At 38.6% G+C, this 21319-nt stretch overlaps 1 protein-coding gene across 1 annotated transcript in view; it reads left to right on the forward strand.

The window, feature by feature from the left end:
• Positions 1 to 21319, forward strand: part of LOC120780330 (ubiquitin-conjugating enzyme E2 G1-like) — a 61432-nt gene that overhangs the window by 21320 nt on the left and 18793 nt on the right. Inside the window, exon 2 of the mRNA XM_040112624.1 lies at positions 13248 to 13350. Within this exon, the coding sequence (XP_039968558.1) occupies positions 13248 to 13350 (103 nt within the window). The remainder of the gene's footprint in view (positions 1 to 13247; positions 13351 to 21319) is intronic.

Genomic DNA, 21319 nt, shown 5'->3' on the forward strand with positions numbered 1-21319 from the left:
ATTTTTCAACTTAAAACGCGAATAACTCGAAAACTATAAGCTTCCTGCGGCTATAATCATATATATTCGTGATCTGGAGAATCTCCTCTATTCGACCATACCCATTTTATTCCCGAAATCCTGGGATGGTATACTAAATTCTGCCCTTTAAAAATCACCATTTTCAGATTTTTTTTAATTCACCGTAAAAAAATCGCCTTAATATTTCAAAAAATTAAAGTAAAAAAAAACGAAAACTTTAGTTACCAATTCAATTTCAAAATTTATAAAATAAACAATTCTTGCACGTTTAATGCTTTTTTGTAATTTATTTTCAAGTTTTAATATGAAAAACACTAATTACTGCACTTGATAACTTACTTTTTCGACGCCTTATCACTGAGCATTTCTATAGAAGGCCACGAAAATTTCTTACCAGATAAGCGGTTGCCACTAAAATCATCAATTGCGGTACTTTGATAACGGTACTTTCCGAACATATACAAAAAAAATTATATTCAATTAAGCGAAAAAGTATAGAGCGTTTCAAACAGCGCTGGCTGTTTTGATAACTTATTTTTTCTACCTACTGTATATGTCATTAGACATGTTTTTATGTTTACAGCTGATAAGGATTTGTTGATGTATTTGGGTTCATGAGTGTGATAAGGAATGTTATCTTCCTTAACTCGCGCGAACTATGTGCAGATTGCACAGCCGTAGAGGCTAGTGTCGCAGTACTGCGTAGGCAACATGGGGCCACGTAACTCGTGGTCCACTCCCTGTGAGTCTTAAGGCTTGAGCAGGTCTTAAGATGGCTCCATCCATTGCATATGTTACATCTGACCGAGGTGGAGTTTGGATAGAGCCTTTTTGCGCAAACGCAGCAGAAAAATTCCTCCGGGCCCGGGTTGGATTTAATGCCAGCACGAGTCAGGAGGATACGGAGCAACAGATTAACACTTACCGATCCAAACGGGGTTAGATCGCCAAAAAAAAAACAGCCCTTGGCCGGATGAAATCCGAGCCAATTGGGAATTGACTGCTTTTTCTCAGATGGTGTTGTAACTTAATAAGTTTTTTGTTTCCTTTTATTTCTACGAAGAAGGCAAATGAGTAGACCGTCAGTAACAACAACAATTATTTTGTTGTTAATTTTGGATTTGAGTGACAAGTTATTATTGCTTCATTTAATTGGGGTGGCCAAAAAAATAGTTTTTAGTTACATGTAACAAAATGAGTAGTTATTTGTAACTATTTTTTATATCAATTAGGTATTGGAGTATTTGTAATTTTATATTCTTTTGAACACTATAGACTAAAAAAAAATTATTTATAATGGCTTGTAATAGCTACTGCACCGATGTAGGGCGTCGATTGGTTGTATATGCATGCGCATGCGTTTTTTATGCGTGCTTATTCAACCTATACATTTGTCACAATTGAGGGATATGAACAACCTTTTCTACTAGGAGGATCCTAATTGCCGATTGGTCAATTCCCCCGTCAACCGCTTCTACTTTACCGGAATCCCCTGTTGGGATCGCTGATTTTTAGGTTAAGTTTGTCATCATTGTAGCAACTTCTAACAGTAGGGTTGCTCCGCATCCTCTTGACTCGTGCTGACATTGAGTTCAACTAGGGCCCTGACCAATTTTTGCGTTTCCGCTAGAAGGATCCATCTAAACTCCACCTTGTTTAGGTGCAATACATCCATTGGATGAAGTTATTTCAAGACCTTCTCAGGCCTTAAGACTCACCGGGATTGGACCACAAGTTACAGGGCCCCATGGTACCACCGCACTAATGCGATATTACTGTGCGCTCTGCACGAAGTTTGTGCACTCCACTCGAGTGGCCAACAAAGAACCCCTACTTCCATTCTGATGAGTCGAAATATTTAATAACAACAAGATATCACCCGAATATAGGTGCGATACTTCGAGATAAATACCGTTTGGTATTAGGCGACATAACGCGCATCACGATCTTTGGCATTCCTGGCTGTTAAACAATCGTCCCCATCAGAATTATAGCTTGCTTGATATTACTATCGCTAGTGGTGGTCTGATAAATGGCATCAGACAAACTGCCATAATTATTTCGATTGAGAACCTCCCAACTTTATTTCTGTGGACAACTGCCTTCGTTAAATTTAACAAAGCTTTGTGGGTCGCTTCATCCCGGCAGGAAGAATCGCAGAACTCTATCCCAATTTCTCTGCCGAAGCAGCTGTTTTATCTAATGAGCGCGACACCTTACGCAATGCTGATCCCGTAGTGCCGCGCCCACTTCAAAGTTTTTAGCCAACAGGCACCCCATGCTACAGCGATATCCTTTCCAAATTACCGTTACTTAGATATAGTGGAAGTGGCAGTGATCTGATTACGCCTATATACGGCCTTGTCCTAACTTTTTTTGCAAATGTTCACGTGTACCAAGCTTCGTTAAGATATCTTAATTTTTACACAAGTTATCACTTGCAAGGATGGAGGGACGGATAGACAGACAGTCACTCGTATTTCAGCTCAACTCATGATCCTGGTCATTTACATATACCGTATACAACCCTATATCTAACTCGGTTATTTTTATGTGATACAAACAACCGTTAGGTGAACAAAACTATTATATTGGGTCTTATTATTGAATCCGTTTCGATCGAAAAACTTAACAATTCGATCGAAAATTATTACGTTGAAAGTTTTCGATGCAGTTGAACTTACTTGCCGATTCGATAAAAAAAATACATTCCGTGGCTAATAGTTGGCGCTAATTTCGAAATCGTAAAACCGTAAAATCGAAAATATTTTTCGAAATCTATCCGTTGATCAGTGAACTGCGTAAATTGGCAAAAATGGAGTATTTGTGAGTATTTATGTAAAAAAATACCTGAGAACGCATTAAATTATGTTTTAAATGTGTATTTTAGAGAGAAGAAACAAAAACATACCAACAAAAATCAACCAACAAATTCAAATCACTCATATCCCATATGTGAGAATCATGACTACTGCCGGGATACTTAGCACAAACGTATCGTATTTGCATCTTGTACATACATGTATATATAGAATACTGATTGAAAAGTTAATTTTGAAAAAGCCTAACCACGAAAACATTCAGACTTGAGAATCCTTTGCGGTTAAAATACAGATGTTTATCTCTTGACGGTGCCATTATCTTTACGTGAGTTCCATCAACTGCCATTGCCACACCATGAATTTTTGATTTTCCAAAAAAATATGTTTTTGCTTCTAATTCCTCCCTGGCGGTCATGTCAATGGAAATCCATCTTGATCATAGCCTATACTCAAGAATGTTGAGTACTTCATCTAAAACAACACAAAATGTCGATTGGACCATATTTATATTGAAGTCCTTTCCAATACAATGTTGATAACTGCCTGTGGCTAAGAAACATAGACATGCAGAAAGTTTTATTTTTGGAGAAAGAGAACCCTGTCTTTTGTCATTTCCAAATTCATTTTCGCATTCCCCCAAAATGTATATAAATGCCCTCTTGTACATGCATACACATAGTATGTAAATAAAATGTTGTTTTTTTAGCTTAAATAGTTCAACTCACTTATAGTCATCCATTTCCAACACGTCTTTTGAAATATTCCTCAAATTTCTGCGCTCACGTCGAATGTTTACACTACTTTCATCATCACTATCACTTAAATATAATGCAATTGTATCCATTTTAAATACTTTTAAAAACGAACCAAAAAGCTTAGACAATTTATTTAATTTTTCAAACTTGTCAAATTTGTCGATACCTCAATTTACTTAAGGCATGGTAAAGCAGGTTTTCGACGGTATCAATGATCGCATGAACATTTTCGATCGAAAATTCTTTCCGCAACGAATTCGATTTCGATGCGGATTCAATAATTAGACCCATTATGTAGCAACATGTTTCAAGAGTTTAAATAAAGATAGCATAAACAATTTCCACGTTAAGGACAGTATTTTTTTCAACAAAATATTCAGTCTCAAATAGTTATAATTGAGCACTGTTTTGGAAGGCTTAAAGAAAAATTTGGCAGTTTAAAAGGCTTAAGACCACAAATAAGAAATGAAAATAGAATGAGAAAAGTAAAGAAATGAATCCTCTATTGCTCACTGCTAGTAAAGGAAAGATAAGACCAAGAACGATATTTGATCTGTTAAATATTGCAAAAAACTAACCATTTGGATTTTAAGAAAAAACAAAAAAATCATATTAGAAGCAGTTTTGCAACTTATAAACTATTTAATGTTTTAGATTTCTCGTGTTCCCAGATATCTGATTCTTTTCGTTTCGATTGGTTCTTACCAATACAGCCCTAGTTTCTGTAATTTGAATTTGTTATATTTTGAAACTACAGTTTTTGTTTTTCTAATTTCTACTTCTTAATTTGGGATAATGACAAAAGGTTCTTAATGTTGCGGTTTTTAAAAGGTATTTTTTGATGTGATAATGGTATATTAATTGCAGCAAGTACAACAAATGGACTGGACTAGCTAGCGAACTCGAAAAAGATGTGTCGATATATATCTTCACGAAGTGCTGAACACTGTGCATTGTAACAAAATTACTTTGCCCCGTGTCTTTGGTCCATTCTGGTCGTTTTTCGATCAATGCATAACAAATTGATCATGTGATGTCTGTAGCGATTATTATTAACAGTTTCAACAGGCTTTAGAAGCTCATGTATCCAACACCCTTCTGATCCTACCGCACACAGAGCATTGCCTTCTTACCGAATCGATCAGTCTGCCGTCAATTTTGTTGGTTGACCCGGATTAACCCATGATTTTCTCTATATAGTATTCTCAAACTAAATCCATTTTTCATCGCCAGTGACAATTAGATGAAAAACTGATTTTCTGTCATGTCTTGGAAGCAAAATTTCACAAATGCTTTTTTGGTTTTCCATTTTTTTTATTTCATTTAATTTAAGTGGCACCCATTTGTCACACTTTTGGATCTTTTCTATAGTTTTCAAACGGTCTGAAATTGTTTGTTGTGCAACATTATACATGACAGCCATTTGCTTTTGATTCAAAGTATCATCTTCATCCTTTAAAATCATCTTTTGAGTGTTGCTTCTGATAGTGAATGATCACCATATGCCTCGACAAGTATTCGATGAGACTCTGCAGCACAAATGGAAACAAAATATTGGGTAGTCGAAATAGCCTTTTCGTAATTTGTCAATAGATGTTGCAGTCCTAGATCTCCAGTACTACCAGTCACATTGTGTCATACCATTTAGTGTTGGAAAAGTGAGATTTGAAGCTTCCTTTAACCAAAATAAAAATTAAATTTAGGGAAAGTTGAAAAAAAGTTGGAGCTGCTCAAAAATTAGTGAAAATAATGAAGAAATTCGCTATATTTTGAAATTTTTGTATAAAAAGCGAAGAATACTACGCAAACCACCAATAAAATTTGTGAAGTTTACGGTGACAATGCTGTATCAGTTCGTGTAGCACAACATTTGTTCTCTCGCTTCCGTTCAGGAAATTTCGATTTACACTAATGGAATAATATCTCTAGCTGAAAAATGGCAAAAAGCAGTCGATCGAAATGGTACATATTTGTTTATTTATTTACTATTCAACTACCCAATATTAATACTTTCTGCAAATCATCACTTTTCGTAAAAAATTTGACACTTTTAATTGACAGATGTCATGGCAACCAAACAACGTCCGCTGTGTTTAACGTGGGTACCTGCTGACGACAGCCTTACCCCACGGCGCCCTGAGAATGCTAAGCATTTTCAGTACCAATTGGCAGTGTGGAATGGACCACCTTGGTCGGGTTCGAGGCCCATCTAAAACCTCTGCCGCGCTTTGGGTCCTGCACCCGGTTGCAGTGCAACTCCACATTCAACTGACAAAGTCAGTTCTTCCCGCATTTGGGTTTTAACCACAACCACCACTATACTCCCCGAGGGGCCAGTCCGCATGAGCAGGTTGGAGTAAACTCCAAGGGCTCCAAACAGAAAAAAATTAAGACTCGTTCACAACAAATGTTCCCTAACAACACATTAGTATCTTAATGCTCACTTCATACTGAAAAATGTTCCGCTCTATTGAAATGAGAAGAAAACGTGGATAATGCCATTTATTTATTTTGCTATAACTGTAGATAGAAAGACCTAGGGTCTATTGCCCCCTCGCCTATATCACATATGGTTATCAAGGTCCTTCATCCTGAAAAATTCCAGGAGTCTGCTGGGCGCTACTAAGGTGATGTGATCACTGTTCACGTAGATGTAACCTAGGGCCTTAAGCCTGCTTCTGCAAATTGCTGAGCAATTTAGAATCAGGTGTACTGACAGTTTGCAAGACTATGCCCAGCGATTTAACCTCACATGCTGGGATCGCTTTTAGTGCTGCTTGACTGTCACTAATGCCCGGTTTCACAGTCCATACTTAAGTAGTGCTCAAATAATATCTTAGCTAAGCATTGTTGCAGACTGAGTAGGCGTTTGCGTTTCACAGTTTTTATTATGATATATGGCAACGTTATAGGCATCATATGTTTTACAAATGTCATCCATAAAATATATTAGAAATATTTAAATTATAACCGACGATACATAAATTTGCGAGCAAATTTACATCGAGAATGGATGAAGGCAACGAAAAAACCCCGAATTTCATCGCTTCCGAGTCGGAGCACCTTCTGGAACTGATGGAAAAGTATAAAGCTGTCATCGAATGCAAGCGGACAGACACTTGCTCGAAAGCTAAGAAAGATGTCGCTGAAAACTCAAAACAATTCAAAACAAAAATAAGCTGTTACTTAAGCACAGCTTAAGTTTCCCATTTTCAGTACTTAAGCATAACTAAGTATGGACTGTGAAACCGGGCATAAGTATGGTGATACTCTGGTTGCGATAGTTGCAGTGGAGATTGAGTTCTACGCAATGACTTTTAGCAAAAATTTCGGCTTGAAAAATGCTGGAAAACATTCCATTGGTATGGATAGTTTGGTATGCGGTCCCGCAATGCCTTCCGGTGTTTTCGAGCCGTCAGTGTACCACTGGAAAGTATTGTCTCTCAGCAGTATATCAAACGTGGAGTCATTCCACTCTGTCTTGCTGCCAAGAGTAACTCTAATATTCTTTGTAAAGATAATCCTCTTTATAACGCCGTTCCTTGGAAGAAAGGCCAGTGGTGTACTTTCCCCTAGGGCCTTCATCAGTTGAGACAACATTATTTTCCCTTTGCCGAAACCCTCTGCTGACATTAGCAGCAACAGGTATGTTTCGCTATTTGTTTAATCATTAGATGCAGTTGAGTCTAATGTGATGCCAATGTAGTTTTTGCCGGGTTGATATTTAGCCCTACCATGTTACATCATCCCTTTGCTAGATTTAAGCCCCTTTGAACTATGTCGCAGAGAATGTTCTCAAATTTGCCTCGCGCCATTCTGACAATGTCATCGGCCCCTGCAACAAATCCCATTGCTAGTGAGCAACTCAAAGAGCTCATCTGCTATCAGGCTTCCTAACAGGGGAGATAGTATTCTACCCTGTGGGCAGCCCCTCGTAGTACCCGGACGAATCTTGCTCTCCCCCCAAAGTTGTTTCAGCTACCCTGGTACGCAGTAAGGTCTCTATCCATCTGCATACTGGAGCCGTCACGTTCCTGATCTCTAGTGCCTTGATCACCTCTGCGGGGGACGCATTATCAAGGAAGGCTCATATCGCAGCCTCGCCATTGTTCGGCGAATTCTGTAGTTCAGCTGTGCGTTGGTACACAGCAGTGTTAGTGGATCTGCCTGCACTGCACGCGTGCTTGCTGGCATGTAGGGGTGCGATTTTCAGCACTTTTGGCTGTCCACTATCTTTTCCATCCCTTTAAGCATGAAGGATGTGAGACTAATTGGCCGAAATGATTTGGTCAACGAGTAGTCTTTCCTACCTACATTGGTGAGAAAAGATTACCTTCGCTATTCCCAGTGGTTCTGGGATATACGCCATCGCCAGGCTATCTCTCATCAACCCTAACAAGTGTGGCAAGAGAACTTGCATACTTTGTTGCAAAAGAGCTGGAAAGATAGCATCAGCCTCATAGTTCGAGAAGGAGGCCAGTGAACAAATTTCTTGCAGTCATCCAATCCAGGAGGTCTGGCCTACGCGCGACTATTAGTGGAATTAGGTCAACCTGAACTGTCTCCGGGAAGTGCGCTTTCAGGAGTGTCCTGCCTTTTAATGGATAATACTGTGTCCGTCTTGCCTCTTGACAAAGCTTTGTGCAGTCTAGCTGCTCGTGGAGACGCTGTCACAGAATTTCCTAAAAAAAAAAAAAAATTCGCGCATCTAATATCCTTGTTTAGGTTTTTAGGTGTTGCCTATATTCCTCCCAGTTGCCTGTGCGCTTGGCTTTATTGAACAGCCTGCGCGTTAGGCATTGCTTAAGTACCGAGAGTTTACTAGACCACCAGGAAGAGGTTTGTGATCTGGTGGCCACGTTTAATGGACAAGCACATTGACAGGCGTCCATTATAGACTGGGTTATTGCAGTCAGCCTGCTCGCCAGTCCTGCTACGGTGAACATACTATCTTCCTGTCCCACTCTGCTTACATTATATTTTGCCTTAGAATTTCAGTCAGAACCTTTCTTGTCCTTCATTTGCACCGCCACTAGGTCCTGCGTTAGAAACTCTGAAATGCAGAAGAAATCTAAATCGTATCTAACTACTACACAAGAACGGGGTCTTTAGAGAGATCCCAAATTACCTTGTTATTCCTCAAATTGCGGCCTTTTACTTTTCCTTTTTAGATTCATGGTTCCGAGATCAAAAGGATGTCCAGGTTATCCGAGTTGAACCTCCTCGCGATGAAAGCCAAGGCTGCCGTCGCGTGGTACAGGTTCACCTGGGCAAATTCTAAGCTGGCGCTAGAGTTGACAGGATTGGCTCGATGAGAAATAGGTCCTTGTTACCAACCTGTCCCTCTAACCCGTCCGGGAGCTCCCGAGTGGTGGGTAGCACCCCTTCCTGCTCGTTGGGAGACTCGTGACGCTCTCCTTCATCGACAGCGGCAGTCGCAACCGGGTCAGCTGAGTTGATGCCGGAGTGAGTCGGTACCTCATCCACCTACATTGCTGGTTCCTGGTTTTCACTACGCGCTGCTGCTCTACGCTTCTCGCCACCTTACATCATAAATGCTAATTGAGTTACCAATTATTGATGCAGAGGTACTCTTTTTGCTCTTCAATGCAATTCTTTGTTTCGGATACTATCCAATTTCCTGGAAAAGTCGCAGATTATCCTAATAGATAAGCCTGGGAAAGACTTAACACAACTGTCTTCATACAGACCATTTAGTCTTTTACCATGTCTTTCTAAAATATTTGAAAAAGTATTACTATCAAAGATGTCTCCATTTTTCCACGAAAATAATACAATACCAACGCACATTCGCGTTTCGCGCAAAACATAGCTCGATAGAGCAAGTAAATAGAATCACTAACGAAATAAGAAAATCGTTTGAGCACAGGGAGTACTGTTCAATATTTTTAGATGTAGCTCAGGCGTTTGATAAAGCCTTTGGCAAATGCTTTGGTACATTCCTGCGATCAAACACGCCTTAAAGAAGAAGATATACCTGCGTTCTAAAGAGCAACGTATCACCAAAACAGCTAAATCAATGGTTTGAGACTGTCTAGTTTTTAAATAGATTTAAAATTTTATAACTTATTGGAGGAGGATGGAGTCATGTGTAGAAGTTCACGCAAGTGAGGAAAGTTCTCTGATCGCCATTCACTTGGGAGTGTCCAGAAACGATTCTTTTACACATGGCTCAAGCAGTTCACAACTTCCGGTCCTTGATCCGTATCTTCTGGGTAGCCTAAGAATATCCGTTCGAAGGCGAGCTAAAGTGAGAAGGCGAAACATCCCCCACATAGTGTTGTGCGCTGGGTTTGGGGCCCGCCACGTAAAAAACTCCTTCAATGAAAAGGAAAAACAAGCCTCGGATGAGAGACCCCCTTTTTGATGACGACCATGGCAAACGAAATAAGGACTACGATTTGAGGGTATGCACCTGGAATGTCCGGACCCTTAATTGGGAAGGTGCCGCTGCCCAGCTGGTTGATGTCTTCGCGAAAATAAAGGCTTACATCACCGCCGTCCAAGAAATGCGATGGACGGGACAAGGACAGAGACGAGTAGGTCCTTGGGACATTTACTACAGTGGCCATATAAAGGAGCGCAAGTTTGGTGTTGGATTCGTGGTGGGAGAGAGACTCCGTCGCCGAGTACTATCATTCACTCCGGTGAATGAACGTCTAGCCACAATCCGCATCAAAGCGATGTTCTTCAACATATCGCTAATTTTCGCCCACGCCCCGACGGAAGAGAAGGACGGTCGGTAAATTCAGCCTCCACGACGAGACATCCCCAAATGGGTTGAGGCTGATTGACTTCGCCGCCGCCCGACATATGGTTGTCTGTGGTACTAGATTCCAGCACAAGAAGATACATCAAGCTACCTGGCTGTCTCCGGATCGAAAAGACACCAACCAGATCGATCATGTTGTGATAGACCGAAGACACGTCTCCAGTGTTCTAGACATGCGTACGCTCCGAGGTCCTAACATCGACTCGGACCACTATCTTGTTGCAGCCAAGATTCGAACCCGCCTCTGTGCAGCAAAAAACGCACGTCATAAAACACAAAGAAGGTTCGACGTCGAGAAGCTGCAATCACAGCAGAGAGTCGAACGATTTGCTACTCAGCTTGCACTCCTGCTCTCTGAGAGCACTCGTCAACAACTCGGTATAAGGGAACTGTGGGACGGCATTTCAAACTCCTTACGTACAGCTGCAACCGAAACCATTGGTTTTCGGAAAGTGCAAAAGAACAGCTGGTACGACGAGGAGTGCCGTTTCGCAGTGGAGAGAAAACAGACTGCCTTCCTCGCAATGTTACGATCGACCACAACACGTGCGGGATGGGATAAATACCGAGAGTTGAAGAGGGAAGCGAGACGCATTTGTAAACAGAAAAAGAAAGAGGCCGGAATGCGTGAGTATGAAAAGCTTAATAAGCTGGCCGACAGGGGTAATGCTCGAAAATTCTACGAACAAATGCGGCGGCTTACAGAAGGTTTCAAAACCCGAGCATACTCTTGTAGAACCCCAAAGGTGATCTAGTCACCGATGCCCAGAGCATACTTAAATTATGGAGGGAACACTTCTCCAGCCTGCTGAATGGCAGTGAACGCACAACGCCAGGAGAAGGCGAACCCGATTCCCCAATCGATGACGATGGAGCAGACGTTCCATTGCCTGACCATGAAGAAGTTCGAATAGCAATTACCCGCCTGAGGAACAACAAAGCGGCGGGGGCCGATGGATTGCCGGCCGAGCTATTCAAACACGGCGGCGAAGAGCTGATAAGGAGCATGCATCAGCTTCTTTGTAAAATACGATTGTAAACAACGATTGGAATTTAAGTGTGCTCTGCCCCACAATCTGCGCCAACTACCGTGGGATAAACTGATTGGACCTTATCAGTGTGGCTTTAGACCTGGTAAATCAACAACCGACCAGATGTTCACCATGCGCCAAATCTTGGAAAAGACCCGTGGAAGGAGAATCGACACACACCACCTCTTCGTCGATTTCAAAGCTGCTTTCGACAGCACGAAAAGGAGCTGCCTTTATGCCGCGATGTCTGAAATTGGTATCCCCGCAAAACTAATGCGGCTGTGTAAACTGGTCTGGCAGTGAACGAGGGCAAGACGAAATATCTCCTGTCATCAAACAAACAGTCGCCGCACTCGCGACTTGGCTCTCATAACTTTGAAGTTGTAGAGAATTTCGTCTATTTAGGAACCAGTATTAACACCACCAGCAATGTCAGCCTGGAAATCCAACGCAGGATTGCTCTTGCCAACAGGTGCTACTTCGGACTGAGTAGGCAATTGAAAAGTAAAGTCCTCTCTCGACGAACAAAAGCCAAACTCTATAAGTCGCTCATAATTCTCGTCGTGCTATATGGTGCAGAGGCTTGGACGATGACAGCAACCGATGAGTCGATGTTACGGGTTTTCGAGAGAAAGGTTCTGCGAAAGATTTATGGTCCTTTGCGCATTGGCCACGGCGAATATCCCATTCGATGGAACGATGAGCTGTATGAGATATACGACGACATTGACATAGTTTAGATTAAAAGACAGCGGCTACGCTGGCTAGGTCATGTTGTCCGGATGGACGAAAACACTCCAGCTCTTAAAGTATTTGGCGCAGTATCCGCCGGGGGAAGCAGAGGAAGAGGAAGACCTCCACTCCGTTGGAAGGACCAAGTGGAGAAGGACCTGGCTTCGTTTGGGATATCCAATTGGCGCCACGTAGCGAAAAGAAGAAACGATTGGCGCGCTGTTGTTAACTCGGCTATCGCTTAAGCGGTGTTTACGCCAATTAAGAAGAAGAACTTATTCGGTTTTAAAAAAAAGTAGTTCCAATAAAAAAATTAATATAAAAAAAATTAAAAAAAAAAACCTGCCACGCCAAGGTACTTAAACCCTCGTTCTGATTTTTAACCAAACCGAGCGCAAAATCGTACGGTTTGCCTTCGCCCCGGGGAAGGAATACCGTCATGCTTTTCATCCCTCTTCGCACACAGGACTGGACCTTGCCAACCCTTTAGCTTTGGAGCGATCTCTGCTAGCCGGGTGGCCGTCTTCTTGTTCTGACAGTCGACTAATAGTAGACCTTCTTCTTCACCTCTGAATTGAACACTTTTGAATACACCCTTCTCGGTGCAGTTGATCCTGCTCGGCCCGGTGTCGGGAAGTCACACCGGTTAGGTGGAGCCAAGTATGCCTTGCGACTTAAGCCCCTGCACCACGTTTGATCGTTTGTTCGTTTGTTTCGAAATCAATTCAGTTCAGTTTTTTAAATTGTCGATAATCTATTTGGCAAGTATTCTAAAGTGAAATATTACAAAAAATCGGCTTTGTCATATCGTGTAATACATAATAAGAATATTACCTCGAATGGAGCTGGATTAACCTTCACATTGCCCAAGGCAACTATTTACTATTCTGTCATTGTGTTAAGCTGATTGTGAAAATAGTTTCGCACAGTGTAGTTTTGTCACAAAATAAATTGGTATAAAAATTAACAACTGTTTTGCATTAAAGTTTACAATATTAAATGAGTCAGTCTAATAATTATTAAAATTTTCTATTTCTTAAAATTTGTTTAAATTTGGAATTAATGTAAAGTTATTTTAAATTGTTTCTTTTAGAGTTGAATAAAAATCCCGTAGAAGGATTTTCGGCAGGATTGATTGATGAGAACGACATATTTCGATGGGAAGTTCTCATAATAGGACCTCCGGATACACTCTAGTAAGTTATATGTGAAAGAATTTGTTTAAGAAATATGTATATATTTTGTTTTGAAATATGGTTTATTGTCTCAAGTGATAAGAGCACAAGTTAAGGTGAACTAAAGTATTGGGTTTTTGTAATTTACACCAAGAAAATTTTACTTTATTTCGCATGAAAACCCATTCTTTGAAATATTTTTTCTAGGTTGGTATGACTGTCAGTGACAACTGTCAGCAAGGAATACTATTTGAGTGCTATGCGCCGTTTGCACGAAGCTATTCGTAAAAAGAGGGCAGAATTATGGGCGGATAACTCTTGGTTTTTGCACCACGATAATGCACCGTCTCATACTGCATTGATTTTTCATGAGCTTTTCACCAAATCTTTAGTGTTGTGCCGCAGCCCTTTCATTCGCCTGATTTAGCTTCGTGTGACTTCTTGCTATTCAGCAAACTCAAACGACCAAATAAACTCCAGGGAAACTGTTTTGAGTCAAACGAAGACATTAAGCGTGAATCGCTACGCGCATTGAATGCTATTTCGGAAATTGACTTTAACAACTTTTTTGAAGTTTGGAAAACGGGTTGACACAAGTATTGGAGCCAAGGGAGATTGTTTTGAGAGGAACGACATAGATTTTGAAGAATAAATTATTAATTTTAAAATTTTGAACCAAGTCTTAATATTTCTTGCTCATAGTAATAAGTCTTGGTAGTTTTTGTAGATTTTAGTAGACGATCGCGTCTTAACGAGGGATATGATATCAGGCGCGTCAATCAGATCATTCACTACTTTAAAGAAAAATATTAAGTCAGCTACCTGATGGCGTACTTGCAGGTTCTTCACATTGAAATAGGCGTAGATGTCCTCCAGAAAGGTCGGTAGCCTAAGCTCTTAGAGAGTTTCATTTGTATTTTTTCGATACATTTTATTTCGTGTGAAAAAAGACCAAATTACGGTGCCGTATTCCAAAATTGAAAGAACCAGAGATGTAAAAAAGCGTAGTAATACATTGGGATTCGTCCTAGTCCTGGTTATAAAACCTAAAACTTTGAGAGACTGGAGAGTAATCTTGTCTATATGCATGTTGATGTCCAGGTCCTTTACGTTCTAGACTTCGCTTATAGTATCATTGTTTAAGTTATAGTTAGATGGCGGTCGAAAGTTTGATCGTGTGTATAATACGGCTACACACTTTTGGATGTCCAAATCTAGTTTGTTTTTGTGGCACCATCTCGATAGTTTGTCAATATCACTCTGGATAACATGGGTACCTCGCTTACTAGTTATCGTACTAAAGGTCTTCAAATCATATTCAGACTGAGAGTTATTACCAATATCGATTACAAAAATACTAAAGAGAGTTGGTCAAATCAACTTAAATTGATATTGCCTTCAATTAGGTATGAGTGGATCTATTTCAGTGCGTCACCTCGAATGCCGTATCTGCTTAGTATATTTGAAAGGATAATATGGTCCGTCATATCGAATATTTTGCTGAAGTCTGTGTAGATAGTATGAACAACCTGGCCGTTAATTAGAGCTTCTAGTAGATAATTTACATAAATGAACAAATTGGAGGTGGTGGCGCGCTGTTGTTAACTCGGCTATAACCGCGTAAGAGGTGCCTACGCCAGTGAAGAAAAAGAAGGTAGCGGTGATAATATTCTTAAAGAAAGCAGTGAGTTGAGGAAATATTATTTTATCAATAGTTGGAGACATCGTACCTTGGGCCATCCTTGCGAAAAGGGCAGACAGGAAGATTTCCAAGCAGTTGAGAATGTACAATTTGGAGCGAAAAACTGAATGTGTGTGTGAGATTTTCACTGAGGTTGGTCGCACATTTTTTAGTAAGATATTTGACAAGCCATCAAGACCAGCACTTTTCTTCGTATTCAGAGACAACAGGGATTTGTAGACGTCGTTAACGATTACATCAAACTCGTTAATGATAGTAATTAGTTCAAGTTCATTTTCGATTAATGCTGACCACACTCATTTAGAAGGATGCAAACATATTGCTAATCTCGATTCCCTAGTCTGCGGTCCGATTTTCCCAGTCCCAGTCTTGCAATTTGCTGCAACGCTACAGTTTTCCTTAAATTTAAATTTAACGATATCCCAAAAGTTCTGAGAATCTTAAAAATTGTTGATTGGAGAATGAAATAAAGATTTTAAAACACCACTCATTACTTTGATAGCAAGCTAACTTAATGATAAGATTCGCCGTTTGCTAAATATATGTTTATTTGTTACCTTTTATAATTTTTTGATTTTTAATAAAATATGTGCACCAAATACTAGAGGCACGAAACTCACTTAGCTTGATTTATGCGGAAAGTTTACTACAGTATCCATACGTAGCATTGGAAAAATTTTAGCAATGAAAACACACGTTCTCGAATTGGTTTTGCCCAAAACTTCGACTTCGCTAAAAAACTAAAAATGGCAAAATTACGGTGACATTTTTTGAGTACAGATATGTTTCAATCGCGACCTGATTATGAACTGACCAAAATTTCAAAGTCCTGGTTTGGGAGTTACAGGATGTTGCCTATAGGCAAGTTTGGTCAATAGTGAACAATTGAAATACAGATAAATTTGTAATAATGGGTTGTCAAAAAAGTCTTGCGGTCATTTTTTTGAATTTTTTTTTTTTATTGAAATTGAAATGAATTTTTGATGACTCATGCCCAGCTCTTGACCGATGCTATGGCTGCTACTATGCCGGTCTCTTTCGACCAATTCAGCGATTTTATTGCAATTTTCGACGACAGACCTTCCGGAGCGTGGCGCATCTTCGACCACCTCTACACCAAACCGAAAACGTTGATACCATCGTTGTGCGGTGGAAATGGAAACTGTATCGGGTCCATAAACTGCACAAATTTTATTGGCGGCTTGAGATGCATTTTTGCCTTTATCGTAGTAGTACTGTAAAATATGCCGTATTTCCTCTTTATTTTGCTCCATGTTTGCGACGCTATAACTCACGAACGACTTAAAAGAAACGACAATCAATCAAACACGTGTTAGCGCGTGAAATGAGCTTTCCAAAAAGGTATAGCATGACCCGATGCGACGAATAAAACTATAACTACGCGCTTTCAGCGCCAACTAGCGCAAATATCGCAAGACTTTTTTGACAACCTAATATTATATACTACTGTGATCAAATTGAAAAATTGGTACATTTTTTCTGTAAGTTGGTAGTACTGTTAGTGATATCTACGTTAAACTTCACCTCCAAATACGCGTCGTTTTGTGAGGCTCTAAAGTGAATTCTTCGATTTTTATGTCTGAATTTATTGAACAAAGAAGTACAATAATGCACCATGTGATACTGCATTGGTTATTCGTGATATATTCGCCACATTTTCAACTAATATCATGTCGCAACCATTACCGTCTTCACCATAAGGGCACACGAGGCCCGTGCACAGGGCCCCCAGGGGGCCCCGAAGGACCGACAATTTCTCTCACACATTTTTGTCGGGCATATTACACATTTTTCACAAATCAGTAATCTTATCAGAGGGTATATTTCCGAACGCATCCTACCTAATTTACTAAGTACACTATCTAGCGATCACTCACGCAATCACTCCAATTCTAAAGTCAAGCTGCACCGTGTAAACAAGGCCTAACATAAATGTCGACATTGTCTATACTTTCAGTCTGATAGAAGTGAGTGAGTGGCGTTATTTTGTTTCGTTTGATACTGAGATCAACAAACACTGGATTATTTATCTAAGGTTTGATATTTAAAATTCGGTAAAATAGACAGAAGTTTTGATTTGTTCGTTTAAACATTATTTCATTATGTCGAAAAGAAAATATTTAAGTGGTTCACAAAAACGAAAAAAAGTTACAGCTCAAAAAGAAATAACGGAAAAACTCCCAAAGCTCACTTCGTTTTTTACGGTTGAAGAAACAAATAAGGCGAGAGATTATTTATTCTCATCACCACAAGACAAAAGTACCTCTGAATGTCACCAGGAAAAAGAGGTTACATGTGACGAAAATGACAAAAATACATTAGATGCTGAACCATCGACTTCAAGCCACTGTGAATTAATAACTGCAAGCTTAGAGAATGTATCTGCGTCTCCTGACCCTGGTACTTACTATGACGACATTTTACCGGAAGAAGTCCGTGATATTTGGATTCGAAAAGGTCCAGAGTTTTTCCAAAATATAAATAGTGACTTCTCTGAAACTTCTACAAGTTTTCCAGATTCAAAGGATAAAACGAAAACTAGATACTTAACTAAAAACATTTTTATTCGTAAATTGACGATTTATTCACCAGCAAAGAAATCTGTATTCTGTTATTGCTGCCGTCTATTTAATACCACTACGACATAATTTAAGTTCTCCTAATGAATATAAAGATTGGAAGCATATAAGTAAATTATTGATAAAGCATGAGAACAGTTTACAGCACAGGCAATTTATGATGAATTATGTTGCAAGAATGAAAACTACTGGACGAATTGATATTGAGTTGCTGTCCCAATATAATACAGAAATTAACTATTGGAAGAATGTGCTTAGGAGGATTGTTGCAGTAGTGAAATTTTTGGCTTCAAGAGGTCTAGCTTTTCGTGGCGATAATGAGACATTAGGATCGCAAAATAATGGGAATTATATAGGATGCTTAGAACTGATTAGTGAATTTGATCCTTTTCTTGCTGATCACAAAAGGAAGTACATCATATTTATCGGCAAATATTTGTAATGAATTTATTCAAGTCAAAGAACTTAAATCAGCAAAGTACTATTCTATTAGCGTAGATTCTATGCCAGATCTCTCCCACGTTGACCAACTAACTTTCTTAGTTAGATACGTAAAAGACGGACAGCCTATTGAGAGATTTATGCAATTTTTGCCTATGGATAAACATAATGCGCAATATATAGCAGATACCATTTTAAACTTTTTTGAAAGCCTTGATATTCCTATAAAGTATTGTCGTGGGCAGAGCTATGACAATGCATCAAATATGTCTGGAAAGTACTCTGGTGTTCAGTAGGTATGTGCGAATCCGGTTCGATTCGAGTCGAATCCTTAGATTCGATTCGATATTCTAGTCAAATATCGAATACTTCGAATAGTTCGAACTATTCGAATAATGCGAACTATTCGAGCAATTCGAAATATTCGAAGAAGTAAAATCTTAAATAGATTATTCTATTGCAATAATAGAACAAAATTAAAGAAAATAAAACTATTATTGAATTCAAAGAATTAGATATTTATTAACAACATTTTGAACAATATAATTAATCATAAACTCATAAACGTCTCTAATTAAATACTTATTTCTAAGAAGTTCGTTTGTTCACGTGTTTTAATGGAACAACGTTCCTCTATTTAAAATTTCTTTATCATAATATTCAATTAAACATAACGAATTAAATTTTTATTCAAAAATAACAACCGAGCAACATTATCAGGTGATAATGAATTTCGTTTTTCAGTCACAATGTCTCCAGCAGTCGAAAAGAGCCGCTCATTCTCAACAGACGTAGATGGGATTGGCAAATAACCTCGAGCCATCAGAGATAACAAAGGATATTTAATTGATTCTTTGTTGCACCACTGAATAGGATCATCCCAAGGATCAATATTTTCCGAATACAAGTATTGAATAAGTTCTTGATCAATGTCTTTCTCAAGGCGCAAAGTTACTGTTTCTTCTCTATTAGTTTGTCGCTGTTTCATGAAGTCCCAAAACTTGGTGGGTTTGATTACAGGAGGCTCAGCAATAGTTTCATGTTCATTTTCAAAAACATTGTTCGAAAATTTATAAGCGATAATCTCATCTTTAATTTCTTTTTTTATATCATCCTTCATCTTATCATCAGTTAAAAAGTAATCCCGATAACGAGGATCAAGAAATGTGCATTTACGATATAATGTGTCTTGTTCGATCTCACAAAACCTAATTTTAAACTACGGATTATATTGGTTGAAAAGTTATATGCCATAGGCATCTGAGATTCGTTTTCATACATTGAAATTTCTAAGTCCTCAACATTATTATTATCATCGTAATCACTACCTTCATCATTAAAGTTATTCAGACCAACGTTTGTCTCGTGATCGAAATTTAAATTTTCTAGAGCTTCTTTCATCCCTTGAATGATTGGCTTAATCATAGAGATCGTCGGGTATTTTGATCCACAAGAAATTTTAGTTGCCTCATTCAAAGGATCTAAGACGTTAATAATATCACTGATTCTCTTCCAGTCAGTGCCGGACAATCCAGTTACACTTGCACTTCGCGAAAGCACAACGGATAATGGTTGCTGCAATTTTTTCATGCGCTCGAGCATATCGTAATCCGAATTCCAGCGAGTTGGTACTGATTGAATTAATTTTAATGGAGTTTTATCACTTGATGCCTTTTGAGCATTCTCAAAGTCTCGTCGAGCCGGGTCAGAATGGTGGAAGTGTGTTGTTATACATATGTCGTGCCTAGAAAAAAAAATTACTATAAAAAATAATATTTTTGGTGAAATTTGGTTCAATCATAATTTGCAATCCTTTCAATTGAAAATTAAATATACAAATTACAATAAAACCTTATATAAACATTAGTACGATAAACTTTACCTTTTTTAATAATTTCTCACTCCCTTTGGTGTGTTTTTGGCAATCTTTTATAACCAGTTGAAGTGTATGCGCAAAACAATAGTAGATGTGATTCCAACTACTTTGACGGATAGCATTACAGATATTAGCACCATTGTCAGTAGTAAAGAAAATTGGAACATTATTAACATCTAATAAATTCATTTCCAACATCATTTCTTCAAGTTTTAATTTAATATAATTTCCTGTGTGACGATCTTCAAGTTGCGTTAGGCCAATCATTAAATTTTTTAATTGGAAATTACTTGTCATGTAATGTACAGTTAATGATAAGTAATGGTGCCCAGATCTTGACTTTCAGCCATCAGTAGTGAAAGATAAACTCATTAAGCCTGATGCTATATCATTTTGCAATTCGTCCATCAATTTTTGTTTGATTTGTTCGTATAAGTTAGAATAGAGACTACGGGAGTAAGTAGTACTTGATGGCGGATCATGTGTATAATCGAGTCTTTTTAATAATCTTCGAAAACCTTTATCTTCTACACAAGAAAAAGGTTTCATATCAATTGTTATCATCTCCATACATACATAGTTGATCTAGCTCTGCTTTAGTAGGTGGCCCGAGTTTCTGACGTTTCGGCGATTCTTCGGTATTTTTACTTTCTTCTGCAACTATACTCTTTTTTCCTATTTCAACACATTTCTGATATAAAATAGGATGTTTCGAATGTAAATGCTTTAACATAGGTGACGTAGTAGCTAGAAAAACATAATGATTAACTAATATAGATATTAGGGTGTGTCATTCTGAGTCAACCTTTTTTTTTCAACTGAAAAACAGGCTAAAAACTTTCGAAAGTATTTCAAATTTTTTGTTTTCCATATAAATTACATGGAAAAAAACTCATTTTTTTTGTGGAGGTTATTGTGCGGATCGATTTTTCGGAATCGATCTTCAGTAGTCGAAGTCGATTAAGAATCGATTCTTGACATTCGAAAAATCGATTATTTTACGAGAAAATTCGATTTTCGAGTAGAATCGGAATCGAGTATACCATCCCTACTGGCAGCCATCGCGTGCACATATAATAACCTCCGCACAATAACCACCACAAAAAAAATGATTTTTTTTCCATGTAATTTATATGGAAAACAGAAAATTTGAAATAGGCACCTCTTAATATTAATATTAAGAGCTCATCTTTTGAATGACTTTCTTTTTCACATTTTCGAAAGTTTTTAATCTGTTTTTCAGTTGAAAAAAAAGGTTGCCTCAGAAGGACACACCCTAATAGATATACATATATGTATATATAAGTCAGAAAATAATAAAAATTGAAAAATAAATAGCATCATAATACATGTTGGTAATTTTAATACTTT

The sequence above is a fragment of the Bactrocera tryoni genome, unplaced genomic scaffold (genome assembly GCF_016617805.1).
Source record: "Bactrocera tryoni isolate S06 unplaced genomic scaffold, CSIRO_BtryS06_freeze2 scaffold_25, whole genome shotgun sequence".
Classification (NCBI taxonomy): Eukaryota; Metazoa; Arthropoda; class Insecta; order Diptera; family Tephritidae; genus Bactrocera; species Bactrocera tryoni.